The sequence below is a fragment of the Solea senegalensis genome, linkage group LG2, assembly GCF_019176455.1.
Source record: "Solea senegalensis isolate Sse05_10M linkage group LG2, IFAPA_SoseM_1, whole genome shotgun sequence".
Classification (NCBI taxonomy): Eukaryota; Metazoa; Chordata; class Actinopteri; order Pleuronectiformes; family Soleidae; genus Solea; species Solea senegalensis.
In genome coordinates, this window is record NC_058022.1 from 31,751,439 (window position 1) to 31,773,208 (window position 21,770).

At 40.5% G+C, this 21,770-nt stretch overlaps 2 protein-coding genes across 2 annotated transcripts; both read left to right on the forward strand.

The window, feature by feature from the left end:
* The first annotated feature begins 6,316 nt into the window (after window positions 1-6,316).
* On the forward strand, window positions 6,317-14,437 carry lancl1 (LanC antibiotic synthetase component C-like 1 (bacterial)). The gene is made up of 10 exons (XM_044019557.1): window positions 6,317-6,415; window positions 6,793-6,902; window positions 7,727-7,844; window positions 8,141-8,351; window positions 9,177-9,324; window positions 9,891-10,037; window positions 10,525-10,707; window positions 11,079-11,255; window positions 12,635-12,707; window positions 13,230-14,437. The coding sequence occupies exons 2-10, from the start codon at window positions 6,816-6,818 to the stop codon at window positions 13,304-13,306; spliced, it is 1,221 nt and encodes a 406-aa protein (XP_043875492.1). The 5' UTR covers window positions 6,317-6,415; window positions 6,793-6,815; the 3' UTR covers window positions 13,307-14,437.
* Window positions 14,438-17,978: 3,541 nt separating this feature from the next.
* mylz3 (myosin, light polypeptide 3, skeletal muscle) lies at window positions 17,979-21,200 on the forward strand. The gene is made up of 6 exons (XM_044019558.1): window positions 17,979-18,069; window positions 18,557-18,584; window positions 19,957-20,100; window positions 20,210-20,380; window positions 20,491-20,568; window positions 20,673-21,200. The coding sequence occupies exons 1-6, from the start codon at window positions 18,067-18,069 to the stop codon at window positions 20,699-20,701; spliced, it is 453 nt and encodes a 150-aa protein (XP_043875493.1). The 5' UTR covers window positions 17,979-18,066; the 3' UTR covers window positions 20,702-21,200.
* The last annotated feature ends 570 nt before the right edge of the window (window positions 21,201-21,770 follow it).

The window sequence follows — 21,770 nt, forward strand, 5'->3', positions numbered from 1 at the left end:
ACACCTCCCATTACGTTTGAATTTTCGTATTAGCCGGCTCATCATTCAGCACGAGCGGCAGAGGAAGTAGGAAAATGAAAACATCCGGTTTACTTTTCAGAATAAAAGATGCCATGTTGACACCCCATCGTATTCCAGTTCCTTTCAATATCCAGCGTGCTCCTGTTTATTCGGTTGACAAACTGGGGTACTGCTCCGTTTGTTGTGTTTACAACATTTAAATTGTATTTCCGTGCAAGAAGAACCCCCAAAAACAGACACAAGCAGTGTGAATTGGCGCATGTATTTACCCGGCAACAATAAATACTATTTTCTGATTGGCTGATAGGTCGCTAATTCAAGACAGCTGAACTACGCAGAGCAATCTGCCTTCGCATCATCGATTCATAGATTACTCATTTATGTGCGGTGACTTTTATCACTTATCCGCGTGATAAATGTCTCGTGTGTGAGCATGTGACCTCAAGGAAATGAGGAATGACAACCGGAGACACATGCCGCGTGATGCTCAACTGTACAGATCATCACAGTAAGGGCAAGTGCGGCTCTAAACTGCCACCAGAAATGCCCCAACAAGTTCACTGTGCTCCATTGGGGTGGAGTTAGCCTCAGACCAGCGGGTTTTGTTACTCTTTAAATCATATTTACCTCCAAATATGATTTGGGGGATTAAAATCGGATTTTATTTGTGTATTTCTCTCCTGATCAGCATCTGGATACGCAAAAGAAAAGCAAAACAAGACCTTAGAAGTGTTTGGTTCCACTTCCTTGACATATTGGAGTTAATAGAAAAGGTTGTGTCTACTTTTTTTTCACTTCCCCAAACTTTCTGCTCTGTCTGACCCAATAACCCCACTCCTATATTCAATTCAGTGGTGTTTCCAGAAACTTTTGAGGCCCCAGGCAAGAGTGACCACTCAACCAAGCTGGGTATAGTGGGGTTGCTGTCATTGCAGTCTCCTGTACATCACTGGACACAAACCTTTAAATTTTTAAGGGCTGTCACAAATATGTCGCTGCTATGATGTCATTACCTGTTTTCCGGGGGCCCTCTCAGCTTGGGGCCCGATTGCCTGCCATGCCAACCCTGTTGCAACACCTGAGTCGTGAAGCTTCCCGATCCAAACCAAATGTATTTCTGTGGCACATTTAAAAATTGGTAAGAGATGACATACATACATCAAACAGACAGGATGTAAAACAATGTAAACTAAAATAACGGAATGTAAAACCCATAAAACACACAATGCAAGAGCAATAAAAACATAAAAACTGCCAACTCTTACATTCATTACAGTAATTTCACGGTGAATATGGATGTAAAAGATCAGTGAGCAAGACCATTTCCACGTGTCCGTTTGAATATAAAAATGCTGCTTGCAAAAATATTAATCATAATGATAATATTACATAAGAAAATGTCGTCCCTGCCACATCATCTGTGGTGAGTTCACAGCTCTGTGATGTGTGATGCTGAATTTTGGATTCTATCAGCAGATAATTAATCAATACATCTCTGAAACACTGTGTCCGCGTATGAATACAAATACAAACGCCGGTCTTCATGAAATCATAGAAGACTAATCAGAATTCAAACAACATGTAATCACATTTTAATGCAGGTTAATATAAAACGGAGGTGAAATACATGCAGAAGATCGTGAGGAACTGTAAAATAATAACTCAGTGACAGCTGACTGAACAGATTCAGCAGCGGGATCAACACATCCTGTTGTGCAAAGAATAAATTGCCTTGGTAACTTGCACTTACTTATGCTGACTTGAGGCTAAATAAGGATAAGGGATAAGAAACCCCTTAAAGTAATCCCACCACATTTTTGTTTCACTCAACAATAAACAACTGAATCATGTGCCTCTCGGGCAGATTCTTTCTCTTACTTTATGTAATAAGTGTTGAAATGAATACATGCATGTATATCTGTTTCTCACTCACTCACTCACTCACTCATCGTCCACCGCTTTATCCTCCACATGTGGGTCGTGGGGGGAAGCGCTGGTGCCAATCCCAGTGAGTTCTTCCTCACTCGATGCGAGGGTCTAAGGATAGAGGGTAAAGCCCTTCGAGGCAAGCTGTGTCTGTGATGTGGGGCTATATAAATAAAATAAAATTGACTTGACTCATCCCTGCACTGATGCATCATCAGGGCATGAAAAACTAGACCTGGTTGTCTCTCCAGCAGCTGCACTGTGCTTCCACCAGAAGTCTATATACATACAGTACATGAAACACAGAAAGGAGAAATATAAAGCGTCTGTTTGAATGATTGATAAAAAATAATTCTCATTTTATCATTTTGTTATATAAATACCTAGTGTATTTCTGTTGTTACTGAACAGACCAGGTAAGAAAACTCATATACCTGTGTTTTAGAATTGATTTTAATCTTTTGATGTTTGTTTTTAAAGCCCTTAATGGCCACGCCCCCGGCCTATTTAACAGAAATGTTAGCTGTTCGCAAGCACAGCAGAGATGCGTGACGTGACGTGCCCAGGTCTAGAGATAAACAGTGGGGTGACCGAGCCTTTTCAGGTTCCGCCCCCAGACTCTGGAATAAGCTCCTCCCCCCTTTTTATAAATCCAAACTTAAAACATATTTATTCAGAATGGGTTTTAATGCCCATTAGTGTATAGTGAGTTTTTATTCTTGTGTGTTTTCATGCTTTGATTTATGTTTCATGAATTTGTTTGTCTGTTTTTAATGCTTTTATTTTAAAAAGCACTTTGTTCACCCGTGGGTTATTGTAAAGGGCTGTATGTAGACATAAATTAATTTTTTTTTTTTTTTAAATGTATTAAAAAAAAATATATATATAAAAATAATAATAATAAAAAATTAATAATCATAATATTAGTACAAACCTCTGTTGCTCGTCTGCTCCTCGCTACCACCACTCTCTCTCTGTCATTCAGACTGAACAAGTAGAATGCAATTATCATTACAATTTCTTTGTCCCTATTACTTTGACAACAGCTAGCGAGAAAATGCTAACATGTATGACCTATGCAATTATAATATACACAAGTAAAACTTATAAACGTGTCTCTATGTGGGAACCTCACCTGTTAACACGGCCGTAGAAGACGACAACGACATTTAGATTGGCAAAAGCAGAGTTGCAAATTCAAGCTTGTCCTCTAGATGTCACTAGAAATGACACGCTTCACTTTTAAGTCATAAAGTTTACAGTAAATTGCATAATTTGACCACAGCTTGGTCGCTCTCTGCTCGGAAACAAATGATGATCAATATCACCCCTAATTAGTACTCTTTCTCCATGATGGTGTATATTTCCACAGGCGCCGCAGTGAGAGGGAGACTCGGCTCAATAAAGTGTCTTTCAGCGAGGAGCTCTCATCAAGCCCGAAGGTCTCCTTCTGAATCCTGGCACATTCACAGGCCTCATTTCCATCCAATGTCCCTCAAGGCAAGGTAAAACAGTCCCAAGGTGTTTGGAAGGAGCCTCTACACGGCTCGAACAGCCTTCACCTGCGGTCCGCGCAATTGAAATGGAAATGATGGGCAGCCAAGTTTGTCTCACTGAAGGCGGAAAATAATGCAAACGAGCAGCAAGGTAAACACAAAAACACCAGAGTGACAGTGATGACTGCGGCAGGGCCGACGCTTTGAACGGGTTTAATTGTCAGCTTCATTAACACAAGGTCACACACGTCATCAAAATGGAAAAACACTCAGCGTACAAAGTTGAGTTGAGTGTTTAAGAAAACTCCCAGGCTTAGAAAACTTCAATGTTTCACTCGCTCTTCACAAATGCAAAGCAGTCTTGTAGAATCTTCTTTTCAGGATTTTTTATTTTTTTGCCCTGTTTAAAAACATGGTTCAATGACACTCCTCCACAAACACAGTCATGATGAAAAAGATGAAAAACCTTAAGTGAGCTTTCTCATCTGTTTACCAGTTCAGTCGTGAGTTATTGTCGTTGTGCTGAAAACACGGAGAGCAGCTCTGCCAACGTTATTTGAAATAAAGTAGAGATGCTGTGATGCTGCAGTACCACTGATAAGAGACAGAGGGAGACAGCGAGCAGGACTGTAGCTTGTGCTGTATCTGCACGTGTATGTCGTTAAACGCTGACCAAAATGGTGAAAATGATGCTTCTCTACATGTTTGGTGAACAGGAATACTTTGGTATATTTGATACTGGTGTGTTTATGTTAACATTCTATACAAACAAATAGGAAACAGTGACATTTAGCTGTTTTGGTCCCCACTAAAAGTGTATATGTCTGTCTGAATGTGAATCTCATGGATAATTCTTAAACGTTCATCGTTCTAATCACAAAGGATTGTCTGCACAAAAACGTGCAGCTACTCTTGCGAGAAGCGACTGAAGCGAGAACAAAGTTTCTAGTTCACAGCGATGATTAATTAGGACTCAGTTTTGATGAAATCTGGAGCAGGAAGTTGATTAAAACAAGAGAAGCAGAGTGAAGTGTGGGAACAAAGGGGAGGGAGAAGCGACTGAGGCCTTTTCACAAAGAGAAAATAGTCATCAAAGATCCTCAGAGGAAGAATCCCACTGCAGTCTGAGTGACTGACTACATTCTTGCCCCTACATTGTGGCCTTATTTTATTTTCAGAACATTGAACAAAGGAGATTACAGGCCTGATGGTGCTTCTATCTCTGCCAAAAGAGAGACTGTGGTACGTGAACAGCACAGAGACTCAGCGGAGTGCCAATCAATACAGACCCAGTCTTCTCTTTGACCACAGTCATTATCATCACCATCTATGGGAATGTCATGTTGTTTGGGTGTTGCAGAAGGTCAAGAGCAGATAGGTGGTACATGACGGTTGCTATGGCAGCCGTCTGCGCGTGCATGTGCTGTCCTGGCGATTATTTAGGTTTGAGTGTTTGAGCTTCTTTGAAAAACACAGAGACGTCAAAGGAGGACTGCTAAAAATGAGTGTGGTGCGTTCACTGACGTGGTTTGAAATTGTGCAATTACCTTTAAGTATTGGAAACATTCATGTTAAAGACACCAGGGGGAAATGGGGGAAGAAAAGTTATTGTTGTAAATCTGTTTAGGTCTTGAAATAGATTAACATGAGGAAAAGTGTTTTTATCAACACTGATTTCCCAAATTACTTTAACCAGCTTAAACCTGCACCTGGGAGTGATGTGATCAGGTGATCTGCGTCCGATGTTATTAGTAGTTTATGGTTTAATTTACTTCATGCACAAATATATACTTGTACTGTGTACAATTCTTGTAATATATAAATACATACTGTACTTTCAAGTTTTAATAGACTGCTTTAAAATATTAGTAAGATGTGTTCACACCTTGTAATGCTTCGATTTAGATTACACTGGCACAATGGCAGTCTGCAGGACCAATACTTCTTGTGCATGAAGTACAAGAAGTCCAATCAAATTAAAACCATAAACTACTGATAATTATAGCTTTAATACAACTTTAAAGATAAAAAAAAAATAATCTCAATTTTGTTTGCTAGAGGGAATTTGCTCCTGGATTTCTACAAAGGCACACAATGAAAGTGCTTTATAATATGATAATGGTTATATAAATATATAGCTACACATTGTTCTCTGTTTGTTATGGTTTAATTTGAAGAACCGGAAGTAAGTAAGAATGACAATATCAAACCCTCATTTTATTAAATTATTTTATTATTTTATATTATACACACGCACACAAATGCATTGCCAACATACACATGTGCATGGTCAGACAACAGCATCATGTGTTGTTTGTAAAGCGAAATCATACGGAGCAGTGACGTCACAGGAGACGCCTATCAAGACACCTGTGGGGAAACCTGTAGCAGCAACAGACGTGACGTCAAAAGCTGTGAGAGCGGAACACTAAGGTTGAATGTTAACAGCAAGTGAGAAAAGAAGTGTCAATAGACGCGAAGAAATGTGTAAAACCGTTTTAGACGGCAGTTACCTATTAAGTTGTGTGACCGACTGGCAAACAGGAAGGTGGATGGAATATACCAAGTCAGGTAGAGTCAACGGGGGTGACGCTGAGGGTGAGGCAATTAAAACCAAACGTAAAAGAAAAATGGAAGAGAGCTGGGACATAAATGAAATAAGACATTTGCATTATATCCAAATACATGTTTGTTTGGGAAGAAGACTGAGCAGGGGCCGGAAAGAGGAAACTACTTTTAAATTAAATTAAATTAAGGAAACAAACTAGGGGGATGTATAAACATTTAATTGATTACTCTAAGATGTCCAGGCCGTTAGGTGGCGGTATTTCACCTCTAACGCTGGTTGCCAACCGCCAATGAAATCTAAAGAAGCTGTAGTATTGCTTCCAGTACAGCAAGTGGCAGCATTGTGCTAGTGAGGCTAATGTCACATGCCCGATTGAGAAGCTTCCAACAACATCAACAAAGCAGTGAGTGCAGCACTTGCGAAGCACCTACGCGTTTAAGTTTTCTAATTGTATGACATTTTTTTTTGCAGGATTGCAACACGTATCGAAGCGACTGTTTGTAGACCATTACGCTCATATGACACAATTCTCCCGTCCCCCACTAGCTTTAGCAGCGTAGCTAAGCTAACTGAAAGGCAGTTTGTGTGTGTGGGCGTGTATCGCCCTGCAGAGCAGCGTTATATGGCTGCGTTAAATTGTTATAAAATCGATAGCTCACTATTCTCCGCCTCACTTCCATTTCAGTGTTCTCTTCTGCCTCCTCCGCCTCGTATCGCCCCATCTTTCTACAGATTAGTGTTGTATTACGTGTCTCTCCTTTTTTTTTTATTCTGACCCAGATTTGCAGTAAAGCTGAGCAGCAATGGACACACGAGCCTTTATAAACCCATATCCTGACTATGATGGGAGTCCTGCAGCCACACAAGCGCTATTTGACTCTGGGGGAAAGGTAATGCATGACATGAGGAGGAGGTGTGTGTGTGTGCACTTTTTTTGCATTGTGGTTGTATGAGGTATTATCAATCTTTTACCGAGGACGCTCACTTATAACATGGCTGCCAGCAGGGACCGTTTTAATCACTTAATAAAAGGCTCCCCTTATAAAATCTATGCCTGCTCAGAGTCTACAGTATCTTAATATGTTTAGCATTTTGTCTAGACAGCCTATATTTTTCTTGCTGAAAATGTAATTTTATGAAGTGCTTACTCTCCCACACCAAAGTCCTTAGAGACAATCTATGATTATGACTTGTGGGGACACAGGAGCTACTGGTCTTCTGCTGCCTCCTTTGGTAAGTTTGTGCCACTTTTGTAAATCCAAAGAAAGGATTTTAAATATTGAAGTCACAAGACAACACAAACAAATTTGTACTGAAAGAGACCGCATTGGATTAACAACTCCTGTGTGCTGTGATGTAAAATAGCTGATTTTCTTAATGACTTTGGTGGATGGAGACGGCAGTTTACAAACGTGTTCACAGCTGGGGAAAGACTGTCTAATAGCAAGAAAAAGCATCATACAAATTCTTAAGATATCACAGACTTAAGCAGAGATAGATTTTATTAGGTAAGCCTTTTGTTTGAAATACAATTGAGCAACATTTATTGGTTGCAGCCATGTTATTTTTGTCCAGGTCCCAGGCTGGTTCATTGTATTGATAATATGTCAATACCACACCCTGAACAAGGTTTCGAAGGTTAGGCTGTCCATATGAATGAAAGTCAATGCAGTGTGATATCACATTCATTATTTTAACTTTCCCTTACCTTCAGCTCACATCCGAGTTTGCCCAGAGACTGAGCAACAAGGTCAGTCAGCTTTTAGCCGTCATGGAAGATGGGCTGAATTCTGCAGATCCCAGAAATTGCACAAGTTACACTGGCTGGGCAGGTAATGATATCATTACACATCTGTAATTTATAATTGACAACCTTTGCTCTCATAGCGAGGAGCTGCTCGATGCGATGAATATTACATGAAAACTTGCAGGAAAAAGTGTGCCATCCACAAAATATTAACATTTCAAGAGTTTGGATTTTTTTTTTAGATAAAAATCTTAATTATTCTTCACTTTTGTAGTTGTCCATGTATTTTATGCAGCAAAACTGCAGCTATGATATAAAACAAGAAGCGTTTGGATTTTAGTTTTTAGTTTAACAAGTATTTGTCTGTCTGTCCATTCAAAGGCATAGCTCTGCTCTACCTGCACCTCCACAATGTCTTCAGGGAGGACACTTTCCTCCACAGAGCTCTGGACTATGTCAGCCGCAGCCTTAAGTGTCTGACCCGACGCCATGATGTCACCTTCCTCTGTGGAGATGCTGGGCCACTGGCCGTGGCTGCTGTTGTCTACTATCGCCTGCAGAGGGGGCAGGAGACCGATGAGTGCATCAACAGGTTAGTAGTTACTGTACGTAGGGCAGAAAATTACAACGTCTTAGTCTAAATTATTATTTTTTTGTTGTATTGAATGTATTTTGTTTGTCGTCACAATAATGTTTAGTGAATTATTATTATTATTATTATAATAGGCCATAAATCAGGTTTTCTGACATGTTTAGTCTATGTACAAACTTTAAGTAGATGTATTTTCTATGTAGCAGCTGATGCAAATAAACATAATTATTAAAAACCAAAATGAAACTATAGTATAATCAAACTGAGCACAAAATATTAAAAAAACATTTTTATTCTACTCGGTTTGAGTGTTTTTTCAGTAATTAAAACAATCTTTCGGATAGTTCAGCTTCTTAAATGTGAATATTTTTAATCCTTAAAAGTGAATCGTTTTGTTTTGTGGACAAAACAAGACATTTGAGAACATCAACATCATCTTTTCCAGATTTTATAAACACTGATCAACATTTTCTGACATTTTATGGACCAGTACTCAATTAATCAAGAAAATAATCAACAGATTAATCCATTATAAAATAAAAGTTAGTTGCAGCCCTAAATTCTCCAAAAAAATGTATTCAAATTATAAATAAATTACAAATGTAAACATATAAATCTAAAATAAACAAAAAAACGTATCTTTATTCTTGAAAACATATTAATCTTTTGTACTGGGAAATTTAGTCCGAGATCTTGTTTCAGTCGTCGATCCAGATCCATTACTCCCGATTCAACAAGTTTAACTACCAGAGTAAGTTCATGAAGAGGTTTGGTGCATTGGTGCAATTGTCAGTTTTGTCTTATTTTGTTTCTTTTTTTTCCCAGACTGCTGCAGGATCACCAGAGGGTGGTGGAGGGATCAGGTGGGTTGCCAGATGAGCTGCTGTACGGGCGAATGGGCTACCTCTACTCCCTCGTCTTCATCAACCAGCAGCTGGGACATGACCGGATCCCACTGCAGTACATCCAACAGGTGGGTCAGAGCCAGGAGACAGATGTGCTTTGAAGTTCCCTCTTTTGTTTTAGACACTGACTAATTAATCCAGTTTGATAAGACAGCTTACAGCTCCCTGACTCTGCCTATCATGTGGAGTCGAGGTCGACCAATACTAGGGTTTATTTTCAGGCAGATGCCAGTGTCAGTCTTAAGTAATCCATGCAGCTGATTGCTAATATGTGATGCGGCCGATTAATCTCTTATAGGCGTTTCCACGCATCAAACTATCATTGTTCTACAAGCCTTTAAAATGTACAATTAGTCAACCTCTATTTTGGAATTCATGTTAGTGCAGCAACCACAGATCCTTTGTGACTATTGCCAACATTGGAAATGCATCACCCGAGTCTTCCTGGTTATAATCCTGCTTCTCTCATTTCTAGGTCACTTCCCCTGATAATCCTTGTTTGCCTTCACTCCTAATTTGTTCACTTTTGCACCCATCCATGTCCGATCGCTCTCATCTTTCCTCCATTGACCTGTCGCAGTTGGGACAGATTAGTTGTGTCCTCTGAGTCGGGTCGTGTTGTTTCCGTCCTCAGGTCAGCGAGGCCGTGCTGGTGTCGGGGGACCACCTCAGCAGGAAGTTCAGGATCCAGAACCAGAGCCCTCTAATGTACGAGTGGTACCAGGAGCAGTATGTTGGCGCCGCCCACGGACTGGCTGGCATCTACTACTACCTGATGCAGGTAAAGCAGGACTCCTATCATAATACAGATATATTAAGTTACAGTGTGTTGCAAATGTTGCAGCTGAATGTTCCTCACCGCACTCTTTCCTTCCAGGTTTGTTGAAGAACCTATGTAGCCTTCATTTAGCATCAAAATGGCCGCTTTTGTAAAAACATCAATTCATAAAATCAGGGGATTATACACAAATAATAATCATAATCAAAAAATAATGACCTTATTATTATTATTGTTATTATTATTAATGAAGCCGACAATTACTGTCCAATAAACTAAGTGTGATGCCTGTGGTGCTGGTCACAGGCCAAGAGGATTAAAACTGTTAATTATTTTTAATAAATGACACAAAAAGTGAATTATGTTGAGTTTAATGTGATGCCAAACAATGAATGGAAAGTGAGTCTTTTAAAAGTCATGATAAATGTCAGGTGTAGTAGCTTGTTTTGTTACACGGTCATCTCTCTCCCTCTCCCTCCCTAACTTACAGCCAGGCTTTGTTGCGCTGGAGGAGCACGTGCACCGGCTGGTGAAGCCCAGCGTCAACCACGTCTGCCGACTCAAGTTCCCCACGGGAAACTACCCTCCCTGCATCGGCGACGACCGAGACCTGCTGGTGCACTGGTGCCATGGCTCCCCGGGTGTCATCTACATGCTCCTGCAGGCGTACAAGGCAAGCACTTGTGTGTTCGCAGCGCAGTACAGTTTGTGTCAAAATGTCAATCATGGACCGTCTTCAGTTTTGAGAATTTATGTTTTTATTTCATGGAGTCAGAGCACCACCTTGTGACAATATTTATTTCACTCTCAACTGCAATATTGATTTGTGTACTGCTGTTTCCCCCATCACAACACTGCACAACACACAGCTTGAATCTTGTGAGACAGACATGTGAAGGGAATGTCTCTACATCTTTGACTTCTTTTGCTGTCATTTATAATTTTTACAAGACAAATCACATAAATGCTCAACCCATATGGACATAAATATAATGATTATGATCCTATTTCAACTGTCCTCCTCTGTGTCACCTCTCACTCCAGGTGTTTGGCATCGCTCAGTACCTTGAGTTTGCCTTACAGTGTGGAGAAGTGGTGTGGCGGTGGGGTCTGCTGAAGAAGGGCTACGGGCTGTGTCACGGCGCTGCCGGGAACGCCTATGCCTTCCTGGCTCTCTACCGGCATACACAGGACCCCAAGCACCTCTACAGAGCCTGTATGGTGAGAGATGCTTCATGATATATGACTTGTGTACATCCGTGAGCAAAGGAAGTAGCAGTGCGAGTGATAAAACATCTTAAAAATACAGTATTATTTGTTATTATTTATTATATTATTTCATTCTTTTGCCGTGCAAATATATGTACAAATAATCATGTGTGTTCTTTGGTTAGTCAAATTTTGTCACACAGTTCAAAGACTTTCAGATAGGGATTATGTTATTTCAAACCCCATCTAAGACCCCATTCACATTAATTACAAATTGCATACAGAAAGCCTTAAGTACGGCTTTTCTCATCAACTTTAACCACAGATAATTGGGTCTGGTGTTTATTCAATGTATTTAAATTCACAATGACTTTATTTCTGTTAAAGAAATATGTTTCTAACGAGTCTGTAGATGTCTCTCTGTGTGTCTGTGTGCTCTATTTACAGAGACCAAGAAAGAGCTAGAATTAATCTAAGCTCCACTTCCTTTTGCTATGACATGACAAAAGTTTTAAACATGTGAAAAAAAATCAAGCGATCATCAGTGTTAACGTTGTGGTGGAGCCTGCTGATAAATTAATTAATGTGAGATTAGTGTGAGAATGAAACTGAGGACTCTAATCTAATCCTGAGGATGGATTGCGTTCACCCTCAAGAATGTGGTCGCCTGTTTCCTCAAACCACCTCTGAATGTGTTTATTGTGATAAGATCTGAGGACACATTCAGGATGGATTGGGAGCATTCACACCTGGACTTAGCTCCATCTTCATGTGATTATTCAGGATGGATGGATGTCAACACTCAACCTGTACAGAGTCTAAATTCGCTTTGCGTGTAAATCTGAGTGTGAATAGTTGTTGGTATTTTGGCTCTGTGATAGACCAGTGACCTGTTCAGTTTGTATCCTGCCTCTCGCCCCTCTGTCATCTGTGATTGGCTCCAGCTCCCAACGCCATCCTCAAAGGATGAGCAGTACAGTAGATTAGGGATGAATTCAAACAGCCCTGCATGTGAAGGACGCGGATGTTTTATGCTTATTGATAAAAGGTTGGTAGCTGTCACTCCGAGGCAGAGTGAGGCGCAGGTGTGCCATCGTTGGATGCGCTCCAGGTGGCCCGTGTCCCGCATCTACATTGATTAACACGAAGCTATTCATGGAGGATGGAAATAGACTTTTCAAATGTCTCGTCGAGGCTTTGTTACATGTTCCCAGTGCTACAAAGTGACATTGTGGTCATAATCTGATACCTCAACAGATGCATGGATGACACCGGGGAGCACAAGTCTGAGCAGTTGTTGACATTGCTCAATATTCTCCTGAGGCGCTTCAGCTACACCGCTCTGTTGGAATGTTGTTATGATACTGCCCCTCTCTGTCTTTGAACTGTAGTTTGCAGACTGGTGTATGAACTATGGCAAACATGGATGCCGAACACCTGACACTCCCTTCTCACTTTTTGAAGGTAATATCCGATGGTGTCTTGTATACCTACTTTTATGTCTGTGATATCTTCATGTGCTATGTGTTTAAAAACACATGTTCTTGCATTTAGACCGCCTTTTCTGGCAGGAAACTGGAATTTGTAACCCACTCACTCCCTGCACCAAAGTCCATTCAGAAAATCAGCCATTTCACATCATGGCATTCAGAAGTTGTTAACCCATTGCCCTCTCCGTAAATAAGTTCAAATATGTTTTGGTGTTTGAAATACTTAATTCGTATTTACCTAAGTGACACAAACTTACCTAAGGGGGCAGCAGTAGACCAGCAACTCCTGTGTCGCCATGAGCTAAAAACACTGATTTTCTCTATGGACTTTGGTGCAGGACAGTAAAAGGTGAACAAACCTCAATATCCAGCTGGAAAGTCTGTCAAATGGTCAAATAAAGTGTTGTATATTGTAATCTATCAGTACCTCATAGAATCACGCTTGATAAAATCTGAACAGTAGCAGTAAACTCTTCTCGCCACTTCCTGTTTGCAGGCATGGCAGGCACCATCTACTTCCTGGCTGACCTTCTGCAGCCAATGAAGGCAAGGTTCCCAGCCTTTGAGGTGTAAAAGCGTCTCCACAGCACTCACCCAGCTTACGATACGATAACAGGAAGTTCCACACGTGTGCATCCAGCATGGTAAATTAAAATTCATGGATTTGATAAGTTACACTAAAGCTCAGCATGACTCCTGCTTTAGATATTGTGTCATGTGTCTGCTGCTCTTCACCACTGTGGGAGCTTGATGTGCCATTAACAGGAGAAACAAAATGATTCCATCTCAGCCTGTAATTAAGATATTGTAAATGTGAGACCTTCTTTTGCTGGTTTGGGGTTTCGCTTGTGTTTAACTTCAACGCCAGTTTCAGTAACTATTGCTTTGACTCGATATTACGGCTTCTTTAGGGGCTTCAGAGAGAAGAAAGAAAAGTTGTTTTCAAATAAAGGGATAGGTGTAGGTGTAAGGATAGTGATTTTAGGTGGGGTTGTATAAGGCACTTATTCCCAGAAATGGGTCAGAACCCACTGATGGTTCGAAAGGTCATCTGAGCGGGGACGCCCAATAAATAAGCTACATTTTTTTCCCCAGTGTTTTACTAAAGATTTATTAAATATATAAACAGAATAATAATAATAAGGGAGAGTGTGGAGCGAAGGTTTCACCGGTTTGCATTTAAAATTATGCTTAAGCATGTTTTTACAGTGAGCACAATAATATTGTGACTCACAATGGTTTTGATCAGGATAATCATGATTAGAAATGTTCACACTATGTGCACAGTAACAATATTATTGATGTTTCCTTAAAACGTGTGCCTCTTACAACCTCGTTCTTTTTGCTGTCCCCGTTCACATCAAAACAATGTATAAATTGTGTTCCAGTCCTTCCATCTCCCTTGCTGTATGTAAAAAAACAAAAAACAAAAAAAAAACTAAGTTTAAGCTCCTCGTACACCCGTGCGTTAAAAAAATCCCCTGCACTATCCCTTTAATTAATAACTCTGGAGTGAGTAAATGCTTTTTTAATGCTTACAAAAACCAGAATGTTTCTATTATTCTGTAAATGTGTTATGTTAAAATGTGAATTAATGCTTTGGGTTGTTGTTCTGAAACCTCAGCATTTAAGTTGGTTAAAGTGCACTAAGGTATGTAAGCTGTCACGCTGTTGCAGCAATAAACAAACGTGTTTGTTGTGAAACTCAGTCCCTTTTTTTTATATATATATATATTGTGCAACAGAATAACCCCACAAGGGGGCAGTAGACAATCACTAGCTAATAGATATATGACATCAAAATACCTGGCTAATAAAGTCTTAACTAAATGTATTTATGATTCAGCCTTTTCTAACTGGACACTAAAGTTTGTAAATCGCTCACTCTCTCACACCAAAGCTCATTGAGAAAATGTGTTTTTAGGGACACCAAAGCTGCTAATCCACTGATAAATTTGGGTCACTTTGGTTAATCCAAATTTAAGACAACGGTGGGTTAAAAACCTCTGTGTTCCTGTGAGCTAAAATAGCTGATTTGGTGTGAGGATTGAGGGGTTTGGCACACATACGCTTAATATATTGTAAGTTTATCCAAGGCATATTTTTAATTTTTCTGTATTTTTCACTGTATGTTCACAGCATATTAAAGGTACAATGTGTAAAACGTATCATGTATTTAACATTCGTTGGTGAAGTTGCATGTTGCAGCTGAATATCCCTCACCCTTCCCTTTCAAGTGTGTTGGAGAACCTATGTAGCATCAAAAAAGCCTCCGTAGAGCTGACCCAGCACCTCGTATAAACATAAAAGTCTCATTCTGGGGTCATGTAAAACAACAATTCATACAATCAGGTGACTGTACACTTATTTTTGAACACTAGACCTTCAAATGGTCACAATGCCTTTGTTATGTAAGGCATTGTCCTTGTGCTAATACAAGTAAATCCACACGTGACACTGATAACTGACTGAAAATCCTCTGTCCCTTCTTCCTTGCAACATTTGGCTCAGCTGGTCCGGTGTCCATTCCAAATAAGGCTCATGTGCGACTCCGAAAACCACGCAGCGACACAATGCTGCTGCTCTTTTTTAAGCCCGCGGCCCGCGCGTCTTTATGACCCGAGGCCAGCAGGAGGGGGAGGTTGGTTACTGTACCAGGGAGTCTTGACTGCCACCTTCACAGAGTCCACCAGCCCAGCGTAGGAGAAACCAAACACCTCCAGCAGGAATGGGAGTAAAAATAGTGCTCATCTGTCTCGGGGTGTGGCCTCGCTGATACATCTCCCACTTACTCCTACAAAAGTCCTCCCAATGTTCAGCAGCAGACCATTCTGTAACGACAAGACACGATAAGTCAAGTCTGGTTCTCAGTGACAGTGAATTATCTAATCTTGCGTACGTTTTGTTTACTGTTTGTTTCTTGACCTACATCTTCGCTCCTTTCCTTTTTAGGGTGTTGTAAGTCTAAAGGGAAGAATATAAATAATATAAGTATAAGTTTGCATTTCCGACACACAGCAGATATTACACCCTTTAAGCCTACTCTAATTCTCTATGGTCATGGAAACCTGAAGCGATTACAGCAGTCGTTCCCGGAGCCTGGGTCATGGCCCACAGATAGGTCATAGTAATTGTTTTACAGGGTTGCCAAATAAATTTGCTTTTAGTTAAGATTAAGATTATTAAATAGCACATGTAAACAATTAAGTCAGGATTCATTTATCAAACGTATATCTCTTGGAAATATCTGGTTTACCTATGTCAATAAAAATAGTCAGAAATGTACACAAATTTGCTATTATTTCAGTTAATATTGTGACATGCAAATTTTAAAATGCTTTTACGGCCTATCATAGGTTGATTTCTGCTTATTTTAATATTGTCAGTTGATAAGTGAAAATAAGGAATGATTCTGTTAAGTGAGAATATGAATATGATATGATTCGTTGGTATCTATTAATCGATGAGCTTAATAATTAAAAAGAAATCCAAAATCATGGCATTGAGAATCTGATCTGCAGTAGCCATTGGATGTGTCTCTGAAGTGCAGATATTATTGGAATGTTTTAACACAGTATTAAAATGTTTTATCAAAATTGATGCACTTGTTAAAGAAAATCACATTTTAAGACAACCGTCAAGAGCATTGTCAAATGTGACGCCAAGAATGTTAACCATAAATCTGAGGGGAAAACACAATATGTAGGTCATAACAATTCATGGGGAACAACATAAAATGTATTTTGTCAAGTGTGGGAAAACAACCTTTTTCATGGACATGTGGAATATGCTTTATTATCAGGGTTTAAACTACTGTATCAACTCACTTTTATGCTTCGATATAATGCAACCCCAGTTACAGTGGAGTGGGTTCTAGCACTTTCTAGAGCTTTCAGCTGTCTTGCAATGGAAAGTTCTCCAAGAAGGCATATGTGGACCACAAGCTAGACAGTAACTGTATACTTAAAGACTAAAGAAATAAGCCTTTGTGACTATGTCAAATGTTTTTAGCCTTTTAAAGTGAATACACACTCACTGGCCACTTTATTAGGTACATGGGACTAGACTGGCAGGTGTGGCCCAGTTGGTGTGTGTTTCTGTTGCTGTAGCACATCTGCTACAAGATATAGCGTGTTATGTGTTCACGGATGGTCTTCTGTGTTGCTTAGTTGTAAAAGGTCATTCTACGCTGACCTCTGGCATCCGCTGGAAGGTATTTTCTCTCAGAGAAACTTTTTTTTTTCCGGTCTGAACCTCAGCAGCTCGCCTTGACGTTGTTCTCATGCTTAAATGCATGTGGCTGCCATTTATTAGCTAAGTATGGTTTTGCTTTAACAAGCAGTTGAACAGGTGTACTGTAAATAATGAAGTGTGTGGAGTTATTATTATAATATACTTTATTTATACAGCACTTTTCTTAATAAATGTTAAGTGCTTGACTGTCCATTCAAGCCTTATATAATATTACAAGTGAACTGAGTGTATTTGTTAGCTTCAGTGAGATAGCATCATATTAGAGAATTTAGAGTCTGGTGTTTATGCTGCACATTTACTGAGCTGCTATTAGATTATCTTATGTTATCTTGTGTTAATGTTACATTTTATCTAGCCTTAGCTCATCTTATTTTAGCTTACCTTAGCTTTTCTTAAATCCTGAGTTAGCTTAGCTTGTTTTAGCGTATCTTAGCCTAGCTCAGTTTAGCGTGGCTTTTCTTTTGTTTTCTTTACTATGTAAAGTGGTTCCCTTCAACCAAATCATGTATTATTAGTATTTAGTATTCCCAGTTAACAACATTTCTGCAGGTTTTTGCTCGGCTGTTATTTAACCATAAGAGGAGGAGTAGTGTCCCAGTTTAAAAATACCACCTTGTAAATTAGACCTGTGGGCTTGGGTTCCGTCTGAGGTGACGCTCTCAGGTTGCCTGAGTTTTTACCTTTACACCAAATCTCCTCCGCAAGACTCATTTTTTGTCATGTCTAGTCAATGAAAATATAATAATTCTGCTTAGCAGTAACGCATGTAAAGTGGTTTAAAACTTTGAGACTCAGGAGTCACAGTCTTAACACAATTCTTTGACTCTCTAAAAATAACCCCTTCCCCTTCTAAAGGCCGACTCCCACTGCTTTGAGGGCGCACAGCTCTCCTTTCCGTTTGCCCTAAGAAAGTTAAAGATGTTCCAACATGTCATCTGATCTACCTCATTAGCATACGTGACATCACATGACCGGGATAAATAAGAGGGGGCCTTGACCATGGCTCAGGACCACTCTGTCTTGGGACTTCAGCTTCTCATCTCCTTTCTTTCCGCTCCCTGCAGCTCCTACTCTCCAATATGGTGTGTACAAAGTTGTGTTTTGGACCTTTTGGGTGGGGCAGTACCAATGGAGTTACCTTTTTTGGCTTTTTCCAATCCAACATGGGGTGATTCTATTCTTTGTGGCATGAGTTTGGATACCATCTCTCTCTCAAATCCTGCTAGGGATGAGATACAAAGACTGGCATTTTTATACTTCTCTGAAAAAAGATTTGTCTTAATAAATTGTGAAAAAAAAAAATTGATGATTTGATTGTTGAAAACGGTACTTTTGGACACAGAAATACATTCACATTTCTATCTGTGCAGACTTGTATGCAAAAATGCCTGTTCATTATTTTCCATCCATTCCTCATGTGTCTAATATCATTTCTTAAATTAAGCAACGTAAGAACATTTCTCACAAGCTGGATTTCATCTGTTCTGTCTGTGTACTCACAAATCATTTCTATTCATGTCTCTGTGTTGTGTGTGTACACATCCGTGTGTTTGTGTTTCCATGTGACAGACGGAGTTCACACCGGACCAGATTGAAGGTGAGTGTAGAAAAGACCAGATCCACCTTCATCCTTTACAAAAGAGTGTGAAAAGCAACTGTATGAAGTACAAATTGTATGTCTTTCTTTACTCTCACATGAAAAAATTTATAATTAGTGGCAGCAAAATGTAAAAAAAATAAAATAATCAAAATTACAGTAATAAATTCTTCAGACAACAATTTATAATGTTTCAGGGTGAAAAATAGTGTGATGGTGGTCTCATCATCATTTCCTTGCAGCATCAGCATCAGCAGAGAGCATGTCCTCCAATGTCCAAGCACAGCTCGTGTCAACATTTATGGCGAAGGATTTTTGACACAGAAAATGTTCATCTTCAAAATGGTAGCTGTAGTGTAGTGGTCGTGTAGTGCAATTGTGTATACGTGTAATTTCTTTGTCCAAAGGAAGTAAAATGACGAAACATAACGGCCAACATAAGGCGCACCATTCCATAGACCAGTTGTCGGAAGGGATCTGAGTTGTGTCTATTCTAAGACAAGCTCGCCTTGTCTTGCAGGCCACAGAGCTGCTAATCCTCAGACCAAGGTTTTAAGACGGGTATTCAATTACACAAGGAATCCAAACTGTAAAACCACCCACCACACCATCCTGACCCTTTTGTTCGCTATAAATATGCTCTCTGATTTTGTTGTGCTGCTCTTTTCAAGTATCTCAGTCCCTCCGCCCCATTTAATATATTCAATCTGAAATTCATAGCGTTCATACATTTGGAGCCAAATCTGAAAAAAGTGCCTCTTCTGTACATTCTTGGACATTTATACCACACGTGCGGCGTTGCTTACCAGTGGATTGCACGCAGGCCAAGCAAGAGAAGGTGTTGATTACACTGCGGTCAGCATTCTTATGTTTAACTCCAGCAGGGGCCCATGCCTCTATATGGCCTGGGCTACGCTGTCGGGGTGTATCAGTTTGCCCAAAATGTAGGGGGCAGGAATGGAGAGGGGTTGGGGGCTGTGGGGGTCGGAGGGCGGGGCTCGGGGCGGAACATCACAGCTGTTCATCTTGTTCGTGCCGCTGCTCCTCAGAAGTCACGTTAATCTTGGAGTTGACTTCCTGGCAGCATTCATAGAGGAAGCAGACTTTTGTACCTCCAGCTGTCACGCAGCGTGACATCATGCCATGTAGCTGCCATAGAACCCCAGAAACAAAGAATTCAGAGAATAGCATTGATGAAGTTGCAATTCTTAATGCTGCCCCAATAAAGTACTTTGTACCAGTTGAACAAATCTTTGTCAGATATGCCTTATTTTGCCACAAATCCACAGAATCTAAAGTTCTTGTTTGTTTTTGACCCAACTTGTATTGATGTTGAGTAACTCAAACTTGCCTCTTCCTCTTCCCTGGCCAGACTTCAAGGAGGCTTTTGGTCTCTTTGACAGAATTGGTGACAGCCAGGTGGCCTACAACCAGGTGGCCGACATCATGCGCGCCCTGGGCCAGAACCCCACCAACAAGGACGTCACAAAAATCCTGGGCAACCCATCCGCTGACGGTAACGACCGTACATTGCATGCGAACGAACGAAATTCTGACAAAGCTGACGGACACAAAAGGGTACTTGGGTGCTTGACACTGATGGAGAGTGTGTTGTGAATCCACAGACATGGCCAACAAGAGGATCAACTTTGACGCTTTCATGCCCATGCTGAAGCAGGTGGACGCTCTGCCCAAGGGAACCTACGACGACTACGTTGAGGGTCTCCGCGTCTTCGACAAGGAGGGCAACGGCACAGTTATGGGTGCTGAGCTGCGCATCGTGCTGTCCACCCTGGGTCAGTCTCATGTCGTCCCAAATATAGACACATCCAAATATAGTTTACTTTAGTATGTGAGCATGTGTGTGTGAAATGAACCTGACATGGATCCCTGGGTACGGCTACAGGAGAGAAGATGAACGAGCAGGAGATTGAGGCCCTCATGGCCGGCCAGGAGGACGAGAACGGCAGTGTGCACTATGAGGGTGAGTTTTTATTATTACACATTATGCTTTCTCATTTTTCTTCTTTTTTTTTTTTTATCATTTTCATTTAAAAAACACATGGTTTGTCTCCCCCCCTTCCACAGCTTTCGTCAAGCACATCATGTCTGTGTAAGAGGCCAGCAGTAGGAGTGCTGGAGAAACTGTAGCTCGTCTACAGACAGCCTAGCAGTGTTCGGGACATCTACACTGTTTCAAAGACCAACCAAGGAAAGACAAGGACTATGTACAAGGGATGTTGAAGCAAGTCCATCTTGTTGTTTATTTTGTTTTCCTGTAAGCTTCGTCTCAAGCCCTCCTCTCTCGGGTCATCACTACCACCTCTCCGTTGTAGAACCCCATCACTCGGCCTCTACTCCCCCCCCCCGGTGGCGCGTCTCCACTGTCCGCATGGGGTGAGGAACGGGGGAGAAGGGGTGACCGCTCATCAAGTGAGGGTAGATCCCTGCCTTCCCACCGCCACCTCATTCAGTCTCGCCAACACTGGCCCAGCAATGCCAAAGGTGCTGGAGAATGGTCGTGGATTGACCGCCAAACGTCGCCCACTTCCCTGAAAAGATTTATTTATTTTCACTCTGTTCATTTCAGAATAAACTTTTCCAACGTACATCCCATCTGGGTTGATTCTTGATCCTTCATTGACCACACATGTTTGCATAGAGTAAGGATAAAACATACTGTAAGCATGACCATATAACCTTTGAAAACACAACAGAACATACAGCAGTTTGCATATTAAAAGTCGAATTCATAAGCTTTAAGACATCTCCAGTAAGGCTGCAGATTGTTCTGCTTTTGTCTTTTCTGATGAATATTAGAAAACTAAAATTAGCAAAGTTGACACATGAGGCTAAGGCCTGGTCTAATGCAAAGTTACTGAAGTTGCTGAGGTTATGTTTAAGAAATGTTTTCTGGGATAAAACTGTAGAAAGAAAGAAAGGTTTATTATTAAGTAATTATCACCAGTGCTACATGTACTCAATCAATGCATTTCTTCTTTAAATTCCTACTAACTTGAAATAATAGCAACTATATCAGTTATCAAATATAGATATTTTAGTTTTATTTAACCTTTCATTAATTGGAATAAAAACTCACAGAGATTGAAAATCATAAGCAGCAAAAGTGTCTGGGCCAGAGGACAAGGTTACAGCTATTCAATCACGCAGCGTACAGAAATAAAC